General features: G+C 33.3%; 1 protein-coding gene across 11 annotated transcripts in view; it reads right to left on the bottom strand.

Annotated features, from left to right (window-relative positions):
* Positions 1-18,076, bottom strand: part of Dlg1 (discs large MAGUK scaffold protein 1) — a 251,443-nt gene that overhangs the window by 54,351 nt on the left and 179,016 nt on the right. For all 11 annotated transcript variants that reach the window (XM_076868823.2, XM_076868826.2, XM_076868827.2 and 8 more), the window contains 2 exons: positions 17,438-17,594; positions 8,204-8,306 (listed from right to left, as the gene is read on the bottom strand). In XM_076868823.2, the coding sequence (XP_076724938.1) occupies positions 8,204-8,306; positions 17,438-17,594 (260 nt within the window). The remainder of the gene's footprint in view (positions 1-8,203; positions 8,307-17,437; positions 17,595-18,076) is intronic.

Here is an 18,076-nt window from a genome sequence, read left to right as displayed (position 1 = left end):
ACTGTATGGTTGGTTGATTTGTTAGAAAGAAGCAGGAGAGATAAGACAATGAGAAAGAATGAAAAAAATAGTAGTAGATTTGTCCTTTTTTTTTTCTTTTTCTTTTTGTGGTGGTGATATTAAGCTATCAAACCCAGGGCCTAAATCATGCTGGCAAAGGGCTCAACCACTAAGCGAACTATACCTTTACTTGTTTGTCTTTGGTCACCTACTATAAGCAATCTTCTCAGATCTGATTTGAAATATTATTCTCTTATATCTAGTTAAAAAATTTAAAACAACCAGAAAGCTTATTCCATTTTCATATCATCTTCAAATTCTCCCATTTTTCTGATAACTGTATTTTATTCAAATTGTCAGCAATTAAAGCCTTTTCATGTTCCATACTCTCTTCCTTATATCCTTCTTAATGCCAACACCATTCCTCACAACAGTATCTCTTTTCATCGTTTTGAATGCTGATGGTTGTTTCTTTCCTCAGCAAGTATTTATACAAACAATATCATCCCAATTTTTTGTTAATGTGTTTGAATACAGCCTTTATAGGTGAAAGTACGTTTGACTGTGTTTGACTCTTCATGTTTCTTCATTATGTCCTATAATTGCCTTCTGATGAAATACTGCTGACAATATTTTTCTTCCTTTTAAAAGGGCTTTATTGGTGGTGTGGGGGTGGAGAGAATGTAACAGTAGTAGAGCATTTGCCTAGCTTGTGCAAGGCCCCGGGTTCAATTCTTTGGTACTCAAGGGGCTTAAGGGAATTCCACAGTCTTTTTTTTCTTTAAATGTTTTTGTAGTATTTCTCAATACTGGTTATCATCTTGAATACATGAAATGTGCTTCTGATAGGTATTGAAATTTTTAATTAAAAAAGTCCTGTTTACAGGTTGTGTTGTTCTGTACTATTATTTTTTTTATTGTACTTCTATTATGTACATACTGAATAATCTGCCAAATTTCATATCTGCAATTTCCAACTTTTTAAATTAATATATTTTTTAGAGATTGAAGCAATCACAAACTTCATTTTCCTGAACCATTTGAGAGTAACTTGCTTCTCTGATGTTTCATCATCCTGAATACTTCTACAAAAACATCACAATTGGGAAAGTAACATTAACAATCCAATAAAGTTTCACCAATAATGTCCTTTATATTAGAAGGCTCTAGTTCAAATTCATGTATTGCTTTTAGTTGCTGTATCTTTTAAGTCTTTCAGTTGGAATAGTGTTAAGTTTTCCCTGACTTTGTGATCTTGATATCGATGAGGATTACAGGTCAATTATTTTAATAGGATCTCTCTCAATTGGGGTTTTTCTGATGTTTCTAAATGATTACATTGTGGTTATACAATTTTGGCAGAAATATAACAGAAGAGATGTTATATTCTTCCCCAATGCACCCTATCAGGTGGTAAATAATTCTGATTTGTCCCATTACTAACTTTGATCACTTATATTGTATGTGATTACTTGATGAAAGTTATGTTTGCCAACTTTTTCTACTAGAAAATAATTTTTCTTTTTGTAAATACATTATGAAACATATACATTTCTTTGGTCTCATCAAACTTTCAATTAATTAATTCACATTGATAAGAACTCATAATTCCTAATTTATTTAAGTCCAATTTAATGCTGAAATTGTTCCTGATTTGGACAGTGGAAGTTCTGAGGTTTTATTTTTTGTCCTTTTTTTTTAGAATATCTTCATTTGTTATTTTAATGTGGTGCTGAGAATCGAACCCAGTGCCTCACCCATGCTAGGCAAGCACTCTACCACTTGAGCCACAACCCCAGCCCCAATTCTGAGTCCTTTTGATGGCTCATTATTTGAGTACTTCCTTGCTTTTTGGCATAAGATATTACAAAATAAACTGTGGGAGGCCAACCTTACGGGTTACTGAGTTACACTCCCCAGCTGGGTGCTGAGGTGCTCAGTCACAGAAATGGGTGTGTCTTGCTACAGCCCCATGGGTGAAGCTATGTTCACCTGTTCCTTTGTAATATAACCCCTTGCCCTATTTAGGACAGAATCTTCCATGGAAGTGCCTTGTGTGTGTCCCCTCCTCTTACTGTGCCCTTGGGTGTGGCCTACCCAGGTGTCAGTCAACCTGCTGACAGTGGACATCATGAAGATAGACTCAGCCCCCTGAAACCTGACCGCTTCTCCTTAATAAAAGGGGTCAGCGCGTGCTCTCGCTCTCTTTCTGCGGACCCTTAAGGTCAGAGGAGCCATCACAGCAACCCCAAAGAAAAAGGTATTGTGTCTCTTGTGTGGTTATTTCGTGCAGCCCAGTTAGCCCAGTTTAACTAGAGTGACTCCTGAGCCTTTTAGTCTCGAGAACAGAAGCCCGGCAATAAACTATGCCTGAGCCCTGACACCAGTCATTTGTCCAAAAAGTCTTGGTAATTTTAGTGGGGAATAATATTTAGAAGGCAAGGTCTGGATGTTAGGTATCTTCATTGCTATTGGGTTGGCACTGAGCCCAGGCCCCTCCCAGTGGGCAGAACTCTGGGGAAATATATATGCATACACATACATACACACACACACACACACACACACACATTTAGATCTATATTTATGTTTAAATCTATATACATTAAAAACTATTGAGTTTTTACCAATTTCTTCAATTTGAATCAAATTCTAGAGGATTTATATTTAGTTTTCTTTCTTTCCATATTATAAGTCTTACTCCAATAGTGAAAAAGCATGGGTAACAGTGACTTAACATGTAAACTCATTTGATAAATCTCTCTGTATGTAACCAAACTTCTGTCCCCACCACTAACCACTTTCCTGGGATCTGACTACTCTTACATGTGCCTTCCCTCATTCTGCTCAGGCTCATTCTGCTTTCCTCATTGCTTAAACCAGGATATAGCCTGCATGGAAGCCCTCTTCCTCATGGTTACGTCCAATTGGCTGCCATAGCTCTCCTTAATGTCCCTTCTCCTGAATTGCAGATAACTATTTTGCTTTGTTCCACCCTTACAAAGAGCTAGAAGAAACCTTTTTAAAATTTATTTACTTTTTTTAGTTGTAGGTGGTCACAATACCTCTTTTACTTTTTTATATAGTGCCGAGGAACAAACCCAGTGCCTTACCCTGATAGGTGGAGTACTCTACTGATGAGTCACAATCCCAGCACAGAGGAAATCTTAACCACTTAACAGTTGTGTAACTAGTAAACTGCTTAGCCTCTCTCAATCTGAGTTTACTCAACTACAATGTAAAATGGGGTAACAGTGTCTTCATAGGATTAGCAAGGGAACAAAGAGCAAATAAATTTAACAAGGTTAGTATCACGCATGGCACACAATTTTTATTATTATATTCTATCATCAATTCACAGAAGATTCTTGAACTACTGACTGGGAAGTGTTTAAAACTTATAATTTCTGGTTATGGATTAAAAGTATTATGGTACTTCCAATTCCCATGTTTAAGTTTTTGGAGTTAACAAAATTATAAAGAATTGGGATATAAGATCCCTTTAAATGTCTTATAGAGATTATTTTTTTCTCCTATTTAGAATCTAAGATATGAAAGTTCAAAGAATTCAGACATAAAAACCTGTAATTGTACTTTATGGAAGATTAAAAGGTAAGCCACAGATCCTGAAAGATAAAAAATTAACCCTAACAAAAGCTTAACTCATTTTTCTGTTTGTATGTATTTTTATGTATGTCAGATTATTAATGAAGCAGTGAATTCTAAGGGATTCATTTTTAATAAAGATACTAACTGTAAGACAACAATTATTGAAGTATCAGGTAACTCCTTTTTTACTTCTTAAAATGGCCAATTCACTGAGAAAGAAACTGTGAGTCTTCACTTTATATCCCTGGCCCTCACAGAAGTTACTTTGATGATATAGAGTGTGTTTTTTTAAAAAAGTGCCATAGAACAAAAATGCATCTGTCAAAAATATGTAACTAATATTAAAACAAAATGTGAACCTATAATGTCACTGCCTAATAAGCAGAAGTAAGGTACAAGGAAGACAGGCCAGTTTTCAAAATACCCAAAGCATATTTTAAAATTTTAATTGTTCTCCCTTTGGTCTTTTGTTATTCTTGACCTAGGATATTATTTATTCTCAAAGCTCATCTAAATCCTATCCATTGTTCAGGTGTCCACTTAAGCACCAATCCTATTCTGTCATCTTTTATCATACTAAGCAATAAGATCTTCTTCCTTTGGAATTTCTAAGGCAGTTCTTACATTCCATGCTCTGCTGATACTTACTTTGGGGTTATTAGGCAATGGAATACATTCATTTAGGAAAAATTGAAATAAACAATAAGCAAATAGGAACATAAACAGACACTTACAAACTCTGCTAAACATCATAAAAAGAAAAATATTACAGTGCTCTGAGAGGGAGCCAGTCATCTCAAGAATACGGAAAAAGAGTAGAATGAGAAAGAACACAGTAAGCAGAGAATTAGGAAATAATTGGGTTTAGATGAGGATTTCAAAGGAGGACTGTATGGTTAGAGCTTAAGGAGGAAAAGAGAGGGTGGAGGTCATGCAGTGAAGCCATATGTGTTGTGCTGTGCACAATCACAAAAGGCCTTACATCCCTACTAAAGGGTTTGGATTTTATTCAGAGTACAATGGGAAATGTTTTACATGGGGAACGATATAACTCAATCATTGTATTAAAAAAAATCATTTGGCTGATGAACAGAAAATGGATTGGAGAAAAGAAAGAAAGAGTGCGGAGGCCTGTTAAAGACTATTAGAGCAATTCAGGCTTTGGCTAGGCTAGTGGGTGTCATCTCGATGTTGTAAAATGGAAAGAAGCCAAGGATGATTCCTAGGTTTCTGACTTAAGTGTGAATGGAGATGCCATTTACTGAGACAGAAGAAGAATTAAGTTTCAGGCTTAGTTTTAAATTTGAAACACCAGGGAGAAATGCTGAAAAAATCAAATAGGACTGATATGTTTGGTGGTGTTTAGGAGATGTTTGGAAAGAACATACACATATAAGAATAATCAACTAGATACTCATTTGCAATATCAAGAGTATGAAAATTATCATTGGTATAAAAATTGCTCTTTATCAAGATTAGAATAGTACCAAATACAATTAAAAAAGAGTATTGACCTGAAAGATTCAAAGAAGTATAGAAATCACAAAAAGGAACAAAAACAAAAAAATAACAGCACAGGCACAGTAAGGATAATCCAAGAGGGAAATTCCTGAACCTATAACTATCTGGGGAAAAGGGTCCTTGCCATCTATCAGAGGCAAGTATATTTAGAACATAGAGGAGTACATTAAGTCTAATTAAGAGCCACTAACTTATCAGGCATTGGAACAGTCCTTCTTCCTATTAACCAATTTTTTATCCCCTTATAAGTAACTTGGTATTTTTGCTTGGGTCTCAAAGATACTTTCTTGATAAACATATAACTAGAATGTCAAAATTTTGGCCATTCTGGGTTTCCATAGGTTATGCTGTTCCCTTTCAATAAAGATTCACTTCTTTTTATTTCAAGAAAAGCTTTCTTGACTGCACTGAGTTATAATTTCAAACCTTCTCTTCCTTTTAAAAATATTCTTCTGGAAGTCTAATTTACATATGTGTGTGTGTGTGTGTGTTTGTGTGTGTGTAAACACACAAACATTGCATAGATATAATTGTCTTCCATTGCCAATATTTTCTTTCTGATCTTTTTAGAGTCTCCTCATTTTTCTTTTCATTTTATTTACTCTTTATATTGTATCCTCAAGATCCCCAACTGAGTTTCTGCAGTATCTCTGTCTTTGTGTTCCAATTTCACTAACTGCTTTGCTTTCTTCTTTCCTGGGTACTGCTAGCTCAAAGTGAATCTCTTTTGGTTATTGAGTCATTTTTTCCTGGGATTCTTATATTTCTACTGTGTAGTCTTCTTTCAAAGTAAATCCATAAATTGCTAATGACATTAAGGTTAAAAAAATTCATCTGTGTCAATATTTTATTGTATCTGTATATGAGTATATATGTGTAATTTTCTATCCCTTCTTATTAATATTTTTATGAATGCCAGGCTACTTTTAAATTATCTATTATGAATACATTATATTGTGCTGGATCAGCTATTTGCAGAAAGCTTGAGGTAGAGGGGAAACAGAAGCACAGGTAATTTTCACAAGCTTTAACAAAGACTATCACAAGCTTTAACAAAGACTGCTTTACCCAAATATGGGTCCTCTAGTTATCTAATCAAAACCATATCATGAATGGTTTCTATTTTAGTCTACTTCCCACATTCTCATGAGGCTTGTTATAAAATAGAAGGAATCATGTTGTTACACCTCAAAAATGAATCCCTTGCCTTTAGGAAATACACTTTTGTATCATATTCTATAAGTTTTACTATATAGAGCATTACTGACAACTCATGTTTTTTAAAATTTTATTTTAGTTGTCAATGGACCTTTATTTTATTTATTTATATGCGATGCTGAGAATCAAACCAAGTACCCTACACATGCTAGGCAAGCGCTCTACCATTGTACTACAATCCCAGCCCAGGACAACTCGTTTTTACTCTTTCCCTCCTGGATTCTGCAGCCAGTAAGCTTTGTTTAAGCAGCCTTGCCTATATTTTGTTGTCCAGGTAATAACATGTCTTTGCAGTTTTGCTTAACATGAGGTATAACTGTGTGGACAGAAGTATTTGTGTATGTTTTATCCTCCTTGTTGCTTTTATGTGTTTTCTAGGGAGGTCAGGAAGCAGATAATGACTAACACTTTATCATAAACAAAAAAAAAAAAAAAAAAGGAAGAAAGAAAGAAAAAAGATATAACTTTTTAGCTAAGTACTGGAGATTGAACCTAGGGGCAGGCACTTAACCACTGAGCCACATCCACAGCTCTTTTTTATATTTTATTTAGAGAGAAGGTCTTGATGAGTTGCTTAGGGCTTTTCTGCTGAGGCTGGTATTGAACTTGCGATCCTCTTGCCTCAGGCTTCCAAGCTACTGTGCCCGGTAAAAAGTCATATCTTTCTAAACATATACGGAGAGGGTGTCTATAAAATCAAACAACCAGTGATTGTATTTAGGCTCTTACATAATGTACTTATTGGGTGGGACTGTGTTGGCCAGAAGATAAAAGCATGTATGGCCACACTGGGAGATTTGTTTTTCACAAAAATCAATGAATTGGCATTCTGACTTTCTATGTTAGTTCCTACTGTTTTGGCTCACAGTGAATTTGTTTGGAATTTATCCTTTTCAACTACTGAACCTAAATAGTTTGACATTTACTAGACTGAGAGAACCTACTGCATATTATGGAATGCCAAGCAATGCCCAATATGCTACTTTCATCAGCTTAAAAAAGTTGGGGGTGTATTACAAAAATAAATTCTATTGTAAGAAAAGAAAAATATATGTAACTTTGCTAATTATAAAATGTTTCATTTAATTCCTAAATCGTGCAAGGTTTCTTTAATTTCTAAACTATAAACAGTATTTCATTTAGCCCCTTCATCACATCATGTTTTCCTTCATCATGTTGTTTATGAACATCAAGAAGTACACTCTGTATTCTTTTGGGTGTTTGAGCTTTTTAAATTCCACTGAGGATTTACTGGAAAAATGATCACATTGATGCACACTGTAGTCTTATATATGTTTAATATGATGTTACCTCAAAGTTTCCATTACCTCTTTCTTCCCCCAGGAATTAGTAGTCATGTCAATGAGATTTTACTATCTAGAAACACATTATATCTCAAACTTGCACTTTTCGTTTTAAAAAGCAATAAGAATTATTATTAGAAACATAACTTAAAACTTGACATTAATAAATACCATCTGATTTAAAAGAAAAAATTTGTGTGGCTTTTTGGGGCAATATTACTTGTTTTACTTATGGTTTTTATTAATCTGGTAAAAAGATTTTAAAAGGTATGCATTTGGTTAGAGGTTAGATTTTAAAAAAGAAACACTTAAAAATTAATCCAGATAATGGTAATATGCTCCAGAGAGACTGTAGATAACAGTTCCTATATCTTATTAAAAAAACACTTTTGATCTTGAAAATGGATTAGATTTGTACTAAACAAATAACAACAGATTAACAAATCAGAACAAAATATGAAAAAGAAAGTTTAATTTGGATATTAAACATTATCAAGAGGAAGAATTTTAAAAACTGAAAAGAACAGTAATCATAGCAAGAATTTTATTACCTTCAGGTCGATATTGTGCAACAATTGTTACAGCCTGGCCAGCATTTTTCAATGCGGCTGCTGCCTGCTCATGACTGGCAGCTCTGAGATCAACACTGTTTACCTGTAAATCAAACCAAATCTTAATTTGAGAGAAAATAATCACTTTGATTAGAAATTACAATGGTTTGCTGTTTGGGTAGGCACAGATTAGTTACAATAATTTTACTATTAAAATATATTTTACAATAAAACAAAAAAATACTGTCATTCAAAACAATTTTATACACTAAAAGTATTTGCTTACTGTCAATTGAGTAAAACATCTTCCACCCCTGAAACTGTCTAGAAGGTTGACTCTATTGATTGACAAATACACCTCAATTTGACTACCTGAGAAATTAACAAGCATTATTTTGCACATTTCTTTTCACTAGTAAGTAGCTCCAGCAACGGAAAGAAAATTTGTTTTTGCTTATAACATCTGTTCACTTTCTACAACAATTTCAACCCAGAAAGTTCAACTTAGTTCCAATTGTTTCTTCCTCTCACAAACTAAAGCCTTTTATTCTTTTGGTTTAATAGAAAAATAATGACTTTTAAAGAGTACTAAAATAGTTCATATTTCAAAGAGTGATTTCAACAAAGTAAATGTTAACTAAATCAGGAGATTTTTTTTTTTTTTTTTTGAGTAAAGGGACTTCCTTGGGTGACACAATTACTAAGGTGACCAATCCTACTCCAGAATAAGAAGCAATTTTTAATCTGAAAGCTTGCCAATACTCTAAGGCACACTATCTTAAAACTGTTTTTCCACTTAGAACAACTTAAGAGGCATTCACAGAAACATTATAATTGAATGTATTAAATGTAAATATTTAGTTTTTAAAAATGAAAAACTAGCAATGAATAGAATTCTGCAGTGCTTAGACCTTCACTGAAAATTTCTGAACAGGAAGAACCATCATGTCACTTTCATATGAAAATCTGTTTCAAGATCTAACTTAAAATCTGTTAAAGATCACATACCACTTTTCAAAAATTTGGTAAGCCCAGAAATTCTTAGGATCATAAATTTTTTACATAAGGAACATTTTAACTATATAAAAATCTGATGCTTTCTTTATATTATCTATAAGGACATTATTATGCAACTAAATTAAAACACACCACTCATGAATAAAAATAAAGATCTGAAAACCCCAACCTAAATAAATGCAATATAATGTAGTTATCAGAAAATATCTCTAGCTGAAGATGGTTACATACAAAATACTTCGTGCATAAAGAAAATTCTCTTAATTCCCAGGAGAACAAATTAGGAAAGAAATTTAAAGGATGATAAATTTTCATAAGTTATTGTAGAAAAGATTAAAACTTTTAATGTTTGGTTACTCTTATAGTATAGTATATATTTTCTAACTATTTATAACTTTTTTGTGTCTTTGAATTTAAAATGTCTTTCTTGGGCTGGAGTTGTAGTTCAGTGGTAAGGTGCTCATCTCGTGTGTGAGGCACTGGGTTTGATCCTTAGCACCACATAAAAATAAATAAAGGTACATAACTAATAAATAAACAAACAAGTCTTTCTTAGAGACAGCATATAAATTGAATTCTGTTTTGTAATCTACCTTATCAGACTTTTTAAATGGAGCAGTTAATCCATTTACATTTAATTAAATTATTGGTAGATAAATACAATTAATTTTGCTATTTGTTTTCCATTACTATTTTTTGATTTTTAAATTTTGCTATTTGTTTACCATTACCACTTCTTTTGTGTTCAACAGAAATTTTCTAGTGTACTATTTAAATTCTCCTGTCATTTCTTTCATTACACATATTTGAGTCATTTCTTAGTGGTTGCTGTGGGTTAAAATTGGCATCTTTTAACAAGGCATGGTGGTGAACAACTCTAATCCCAGTGACTTAGGTGGCTAAGACAAGAGGATCATAAGCTCAAGGACAGCCACAACAATTTAGTGAGGCCCTAAGCAACTTAGCAAGATCCTGTCTCAAAAAAATAAAAAAGGGATGGAGATATTAAATACTAACATATTTAAAATACTTGATTTAAAGCATTTGCCTAGGATATTCAACACGTGGATTTCCCTAAGGATAATTTATATCACTTGCTTTTTTCTCCTGTGTATGGGTAATTACTTTTTTGTGTTTCTCATAATTTTTATATATTACATTTAATATAAAATCTGGCAACTCTGGATGTGAGACCCACAACTTTATCTGGGGCTTACTGCTATTGTTTGTTTAGTGACTTTCAGAATTCCACAAAGGTCATATTCTTTGTTGTGTGGGGCCACTGAATTTTCTGCCAGGTAAGCTTACTGGTTACTTAATGATTGGAAAGATTTCATTAATTGCCTGGAATTAAAAAGTCCCCACTCTTTGCAAATGGTTCTATATGCTTGAAGGCTTTCAACATTCAGGGCAGTTGAAACAAGCCTTGATCTTTACTTTCTGCTTGAACAGAGCCCAAGATTCAACCAGAGATGAGAGACAGCCCTGAACTAGGTCCCAAGGATATGTTGAAGGTTTTCAAAGGCCCTGTGGAGAATTTATTTTCCAGCTTTTTCTTTTAAGCTTTTTGATAAGCCTACTGTTTACAAGAACTATTATTAGATACTTCAGGAAGTCATATTGTGCCTGTTCTTGTATTGACAATTATCCTGGGATAAAAAGCTTTTTATGAGGAGGTTAGAATCAGGTCAAATTATAGACAGCCTTGCAAATGTTATTCTAGGAACTACAAGATGGTCAAGTTATGACAGTCCTCCAAAGTTTCTTATAATTGCATATTACTTTACATACCTACCAGTAATGAATGAGAGTTGGCTCCACATTCTCTCCAATAAAGGTTGCTTTTTAATTTTTTTTTTTTTAGCCATATAATTTGGTGGGATATGGTATTTCAAATGGCTTTAAAAACATTTATTTTTTTAGCTGGGTGGTGGAACATCCCTGTTATTTCAGCAACTCAGGAGGCTAGGCAGGAGAATTCTAAGTTTGAGGCCAGCCTCAGCAACTTAGTGAGACCCTCAACAATTTAGTAAGACCCTGTCTCAAAATAAAAATTAAAAAAAGGCTGGAGATGTAGCTCAGTTCAATCCCCAGTAGACCCCTCCCCGCCCAATCTATTTTTTATTTAGGCATCAGCATTTTTTAGTTTGGACAAATGTTTACGTCACATACCTGCCACCACAATCAAGATACAGAAAAATTGTTTCACTCCTACCCAATTCCTTCAAAACCCCTTTGTTCATTGGGATTTTAAGTCCCCAGATGCCTAATATCAATGAGCATGTGAAAAGGTATTACATGCTCATTGATAATTTATATATCTTCTTATGGGAAATATCTGTTCAAATCTTTTGCACATTTTAAAACTGGGTTCCTAATTGTTTTGTTGTTGACGTGTAGGAGATATTTATATAGTCTGGATAAAAGTCTTTCATCAGATATATATACTGATTATATTTTTTTACCATAGCATGGCTTGCCTGTTTGGTTTCTAAATGGTATCTTTTTTTTCTTTTTCTTTTTTTTTTTAATGATTAGTGTTTTATGCTACTTGTCTATGGAGTTGCTGCCTAACCCAGAGTTGCAATGATATTCTCTTATGTTTTTTTTCCTGAAAGTTTATGGCTCTAGGTTTTCCATGTAGATCTACAATCTATCTAGAGTTAAGTTTTAAGTCTGGAGTAAGACTGTTTCAGGTTCATGTTTTTACTAGATAGCCAGTTGTTTCAGAACTATTAGCTAAAAAGATTTTCCCTTTTTCACTGAACTGACTCTGACCTTTTGATCCTATTTAAGAAATTTCATTAACAAAGTTCATTAACAATTTTTTTGTACACCTTCTCGTATAACTTTAGTTCTATGATCTACAATCAATTTCAAATTAAATTTTGTACATGATGTGAGGTAAAGTCTTTTTGTCTGTTTACTTCATCAATTTCAGAAGAGGGTGTTACAGTCTCCAAGTGTGATTGTGAATTTTTCTTCTTAGTTTTCACAATTTTGCTTCATATATTTTGAAAGGATTCTTAGGTAGGTGCATACTTAGGACTAAAATTTAACAAAATGCTATTATTATTATGAAATATATTTAGAATAACACTATTTGTCCTGAGATCTATTTTGTCTCATACTTTATTAGTACTTTCATATGGTGTTTTGCATGATGAAGTTTTTTCCATCCTTTTACTTAACACACATTGAAGTGAATTCCTGAAACTGTTAGATCTTGCTTTTGTGAACCAAACTGACAATTTCTGCATCTTAAATAGTTTTTACTATAATGCTATTATTAACAGAACTGGATTTCAATCTCTCATCTTAGTACTATTTTTTAAACTTACCCTGCATATTCCTTTCTGTTATGGTTTAGATATGAGAAGTTCATGTGTTAGGCAATGAAGGAATGTTCAGATGAAATGATTAGATTAGGAGAACTATCCATTTGCTGGATTAATTATCTGAGTGGTCTACTGGGCTGAAACTATAGGCAGGTGAGTGTGGCTGAAGGAAGTAGGTCACTGGGGCATGCCATTAGGGATTATATCTCCTCCCTTCCTTCCATGCTCTTACTCTCTCTTTTCTGGTTGCCAGGAGTTGAGTAGCTTCCCTCAAGTACACCCTTCCCCTATGATGATCTGCCTCACCCCAGGCCAAAAGCAATGGAGTCATTTGACCATGGACTGAGATCTCTGAAACCATAAGCCCTACATAAACTTTTCCTAAGTTGCTCTTGTCAGATATCTTAGTCACAGCAACAGAAAGCTGACAATCACACTTCCCTTTATATATGTGTGTGTGTGTGTGTGTAACATTTATTTTTTTTTTCATTTAATCTCTTGTATTGATTTCAAAACTAAACATCTTTGTGGTGTTTTCAGTGTGTTCACTAGATATAATAATATGTAGCTACAAATTATTATTTCCCCCCAATTTTAAACCACTTCACAAAACTATGTAAGAAATAACCGTATAATCCCATCTTTCCTTTCCAATTGTGTTGTGATGGTCTTATTTTTTATTTTTACACATGTTGCAATCCCTACACTGCTTTTATTTTCTATCAATAGTCTAATAGAGTAATATCTAAAATTATTTTTAAAAATTTAAGAAGAGATCCTTTATATTTACTCAGGAATTTTCCTTTTTTCTGTTTTTCCTAATTCCCTTCTGCAGATCTAGGGTTCCATCTGTACAATTTCTCTTCAATCAAGACAATTTCTTCAACATTTTCTTAGTGATCTGCAAAAGATGACAAATTCTCTCCACTACTGTCCATGTCTTTACTTCATTTCTGATGAATATTTCTCGGTACACAGAATTCCACATTAACAATTTTTTTATTTCAACACTGTAAACACACCATTCAATCGTGTTAAGTCTTCTAATGTGTCTAGAGAAAAGTCACCTGACATATGTATTGCTATTCCTGTATGTGGAATATGTTATTTTTATGCTTGCTTCTAAGTCATGCTCCAAAGTGCAGGTTTCTAGCACTTTGTGATGTAGACAGGTCTGGTTTTCTACGTATCCTGAGCTTCACAGATATGTGGGTTGATATTTTTCATCACTTTTGTTAGGTCTTTTTTTTGGTCTCCTCTTTAAAAAAATTCTGTCTCCTCTTCTGTAGAGATGCTGTCTGATTTTGTTCCACACATTTTGCAGGCTTTGTGTTGACTTTTCTTTTTAACCTCTGCAATTCCACCCTATGTTTCAATTTGGAAACTTCCTTTTATCTACATTCAAGTGTATGGATTCTTTCCTCTGCTGATTTCAGTGTATTATTAAGTCTTTTTTAAATAAAATTTTCATCTCTGATAGTTTTTAACTTCTAGCAATTCCATATGATTCATTTTCTGTAGTTTCTATGTCTTTACTGAAATTCTGTCATTTCTTCATTCCTACCTCTGGATCCTTAAGCATTTTTTATCGCCATCATGATTTTACTATAATCATTTTATTTTATTTTTAGCTTTTGTGGAAGCATTGGGTCTGAGCCCAGAAGTTCTCTACCACTAAGCTATACTCCCAATTCTTTTTATTTTGAGACAGGTGAGGCTAATCTCAAACTTGTGATTCTCCTGCCTCAGCCTTCCAAACTATTGGGATTATAGGTGTGTGCCACCAAACCTACTTACCAGATTGTTTTGTTAGGTTAAGAGTGATGGATTCTTAGTGCTGGGGATGTAGTCTATGATAGAGTGCTTGCCTAGCATGTATGAGACCCTGGGTTCAATCCCTAGTACTATGAAAAAGAAAAAAAGTGATGGATTCTTGAGTCTTTCTATATCCTAATACTGCAAGAAGGCTCTATTTTTGCCCTAAAACTCTTTTGCAATAATTACTATTCTTGGGTAGTACTAGTACTATGCTTTTAAAATTATTTAGCCTTAAACATGTAAATGCAGTTTTCATTTAGTAGCACTGTCTATTAATAGTGTTATTTTCTAATTTAGTGCATAATCCTTAATAAAGAATTGCTTGCCGCATATTTGAAAACTCAAGTGCCCAAGATTTATTTTCATTTAAACACTAGTTGAGGGGCTGGGGATGTGGCTCAAGCAGTAGCTCGCCCGCCTGCCATGCGTGCGGCCCAGGTTTGATCCTCGGCACCACATACAAACAAAGATGTTGTGTCCGCCAATAACTGAAAAGAATAAATATTAAAAAAATTCTCTCTCTCTCTCACTCTCTTTAAAAAAAAAATTAAAAAAAAAACACTAGTTGAAACAATTAAAAATTGGTTTCTACTTTTTTTTTTTTTTGTAAATGATCAGTCATTTCTTCTACTCTTAACTTTTCCTATCCTTGAACTCTACAGGATCCTCAATAGGGCAGGATGCAGGAGTATGTTGGTACATCTAAGTCTGTACACAGGAAATTCAGATGGTGATAGGGATTGATCTGAAAACTGCATTAAAGATGCAATTTATATTTCTGGAATGTGCTTCCTATTGTTTCCAGTCACATTTATTTTTAATTTGATTAGTTTCTTTCCTTTTTTTTTTTTTTTTTTTTGTATTTTGTAGTTAAAAAGGTCTCTTTTGGTTTATGTCAAAGAAATGGTTTAAAATAATAATAATGCATAGTACTGGTCTTGATCCAAAATAATAAAGCTTGTCTCTATACCTCAAATTCTGAAGTTCCAGAAAGTGTTAAAAACAAAACAAAACAGTATAGCATGAAAACTATATGAATACTATATTTACTATGGTAAATCTAACTGTCCCATTTATTTGTTATTAAGGGTAAACAAACCTCAAAATATTAGTTTTGTCACTGGAAAAAATTTTTTTAGAGATGATGCTCCTGGGATACTACCACAAGTAATGTAAAATAGCTTATTTGAACACCATTCCCCTGAATTCTGGTAGTACTGGATTCTTACTAATAAAGTAATGAAGTTCTACTGAAACACACACACACACAAACAACAACAACAAAAAAAACCACCTCATAATGCAAAATTTAGAACATGTGTAAAAAATTCACCACAAATCACTAAAATAGATCATATAATGGATACCTATAAACTTCAGAAAATGAAACTTTTTTTTTTTTTTTTTTTTTTTTTGTACAAGGGACTGAATCCAGGGGCACTTAACCACCGCCACATCCTCAGCCATTTTAAAAATATTTTATTAGAGATAGGGTCTTGCTGAGTTGCTTAGGGCCTTGGTGAGTTGCTGAGGCTGGGTTTGAACTCATGATCCTCCTGCCTCAGCCTCCCAAGTCACTGGGATTACAGGTGTGTGCCAATGTATCTGGCCAGAAAATAAAACGATTATATATAGAAAATGAACAAGTATATTTAGTAGAAAAACCTGAAATCAAGTAAAAAGGCATAAGTTATTAAGACCCTATCAAAAATACCAAGGCAGACTGTAAAAATAACCAGATAATGTCTAGAAAAAAAAATGATACTCTCAAATTAAAATCTTAGTTTTGTCTTAAAAAGCAGATTGGATATAAATGAGAAAGCTTATAAACTAGAAAACAGACTTGAGGAAATGATGGAAATAAACTAGAAGGAGACAGTTCATAAATATGAAATTGGGGTTAAAATACATGAAGAATTGAATAACATCTACCCATAGGAATTCAATAAGGACAGAATAGGTATAATGTGGGAAGGCAAAATTTGAAAAGAATATAGCTAAGAAATTTCCAGAATTGATGAAAAACATGATTCCTGATTTAGTAATGTATCCTAACATAATGAATGCTAGATATGCCCACATTTTAATGAAATTGCAGCACACTAAAGACAGAGATCTTGAAAGCAACTAGTGAAAAGAAATTACCTATAAACAAGGCAGCAGGCTTTTTAAAAAAATAGCAAATAAACCATCTAGATGGTATAAAACAATATCTTCAAAGTATTTAGAGATAAGAGCTGTCAACCTAGAATTCTACATTAAAAATAAAAGAGTACAAAATAAAGAATTTTCAGACAAAATCTAAGGAACTTCCTTATCATTAAGGAACCATTGCTGAAAGAACAAACCAAGAGCTCTCATTAAAGTATATCTGGATATTTGAAGAACATATTTGCTTTTACAATGACTAAGGATCATGGAAAAGATGGAAGCTAGAAAGATAATCCTATATAACAAATAACTACCCAATCCAAATTATATTAGTAGTCCACTGAGAAACCCAGAGGGGGGGAGAAAGGAGGGTGATTAGCAACATCAACAACAAACCATATATCACATGGGTAAAATGTCAAATACCAAAACCAAAATAAATAAATAAAAAATAAAATAAATTTGGGGGTATAAAACTGAAATAATTAATATATTAGAAACAGCGTAATTAAAATTAAAGTTTTTCAAGCTCTTGGGAGGATTACAAAACTACTACAGTTTTGGTCTAAAACTGAATGGGTAATAACAACATAAACACAGACAAACTGAAAGTAAAAAGAGGGAAAAAGATAATAACAAGCCAAACAAAAACAAAAACAGAAACAAACCTTCCTTCAAACACATTTATAAACACTGACCACCTCCCTGTATCATGTATCAAAAGAAAATCTGTCATACAGAACATGTTCTCTAACAATGTTATAATTCTGCAATTCAATTTTAAAATGGTAAGATAACCAATTACACCCATAACTTTGGGTTATAAAAAAATCTACTTTTAATCATTAAAAGGTTATAGTTATGATAATAAAAACAACATCATCTTGATTACTTGATTAACATATCCTACCGATATAATACGATCTCCTTTTCTGAGCTCTCCACTTAGATCAGCAGGTCCTCCAGCCAATATGAAAGAAATAAATATTCCTTCTCCATCTTCACCTCCTACAATGTTGAAACCAAGGCCTGTTGAGCCACGATGAAGAACAACTTTTCTAGGTTCCCTAAAAATTAAAAAATTAAATTAAATTAAATTAAATAACTTGGAAATTTAATTTAGAATCTGGCATTCTATCAGTGAGAACTTCCTACTGATAACTTCAGTATTATGTTATCAAAGTATTAAAAAAGCTAGTTGAAAAACAAAGGGTTTTTCAAAACTGTGAGGTAAAGAGATTCTTCTAAGCCTTAGAAATCAAAAGAAAAAAATCTAATTTCACCAAAAGCTCAAAATTTCTATTAAAAAGCAAGCAAACATGCTGGGTGTGGTGGTACATGCCTATAATCTCAACAGTTTGGGAGGCTGAGGCAGAAGGATCACAGGTTTGCAGTCTCAGTAACTTGGTGAGGTTCTAAGCAACTTAGTGAGACTCTGGGAAAGAAGGAAGGAAGGAAGGAAGGAAGGAAGGAAGGAAGGAAGGAAGGAGAGAAGGAAGGAAGGATGGAAGGAATGAGTAGGCTGGTAGGAAAGAAGGGGAGGGGGGAA

Source organism: Callospermophilus lateralis, chromosome 10 (genome assembly GCF_048772815.1).
Source record: "Callospermophilus lateralis isolate mCalLat2 chromosome 10, mCalLat2.hap1, whole genome shotgun sequence".
In the NCBI taxonomy this organism is placed as follows: Eukaryota; Metazoa; Chordata; class Mammalia; order Rodentia; family Sciuridae; genus Callospermophilus; species Callospermophilus lateralis.
The sequence above is the reverse complement of the archived record's forward strand: the minus strand, read 5'-3'. Positions and strand labels throughout refer to the sequence as shown.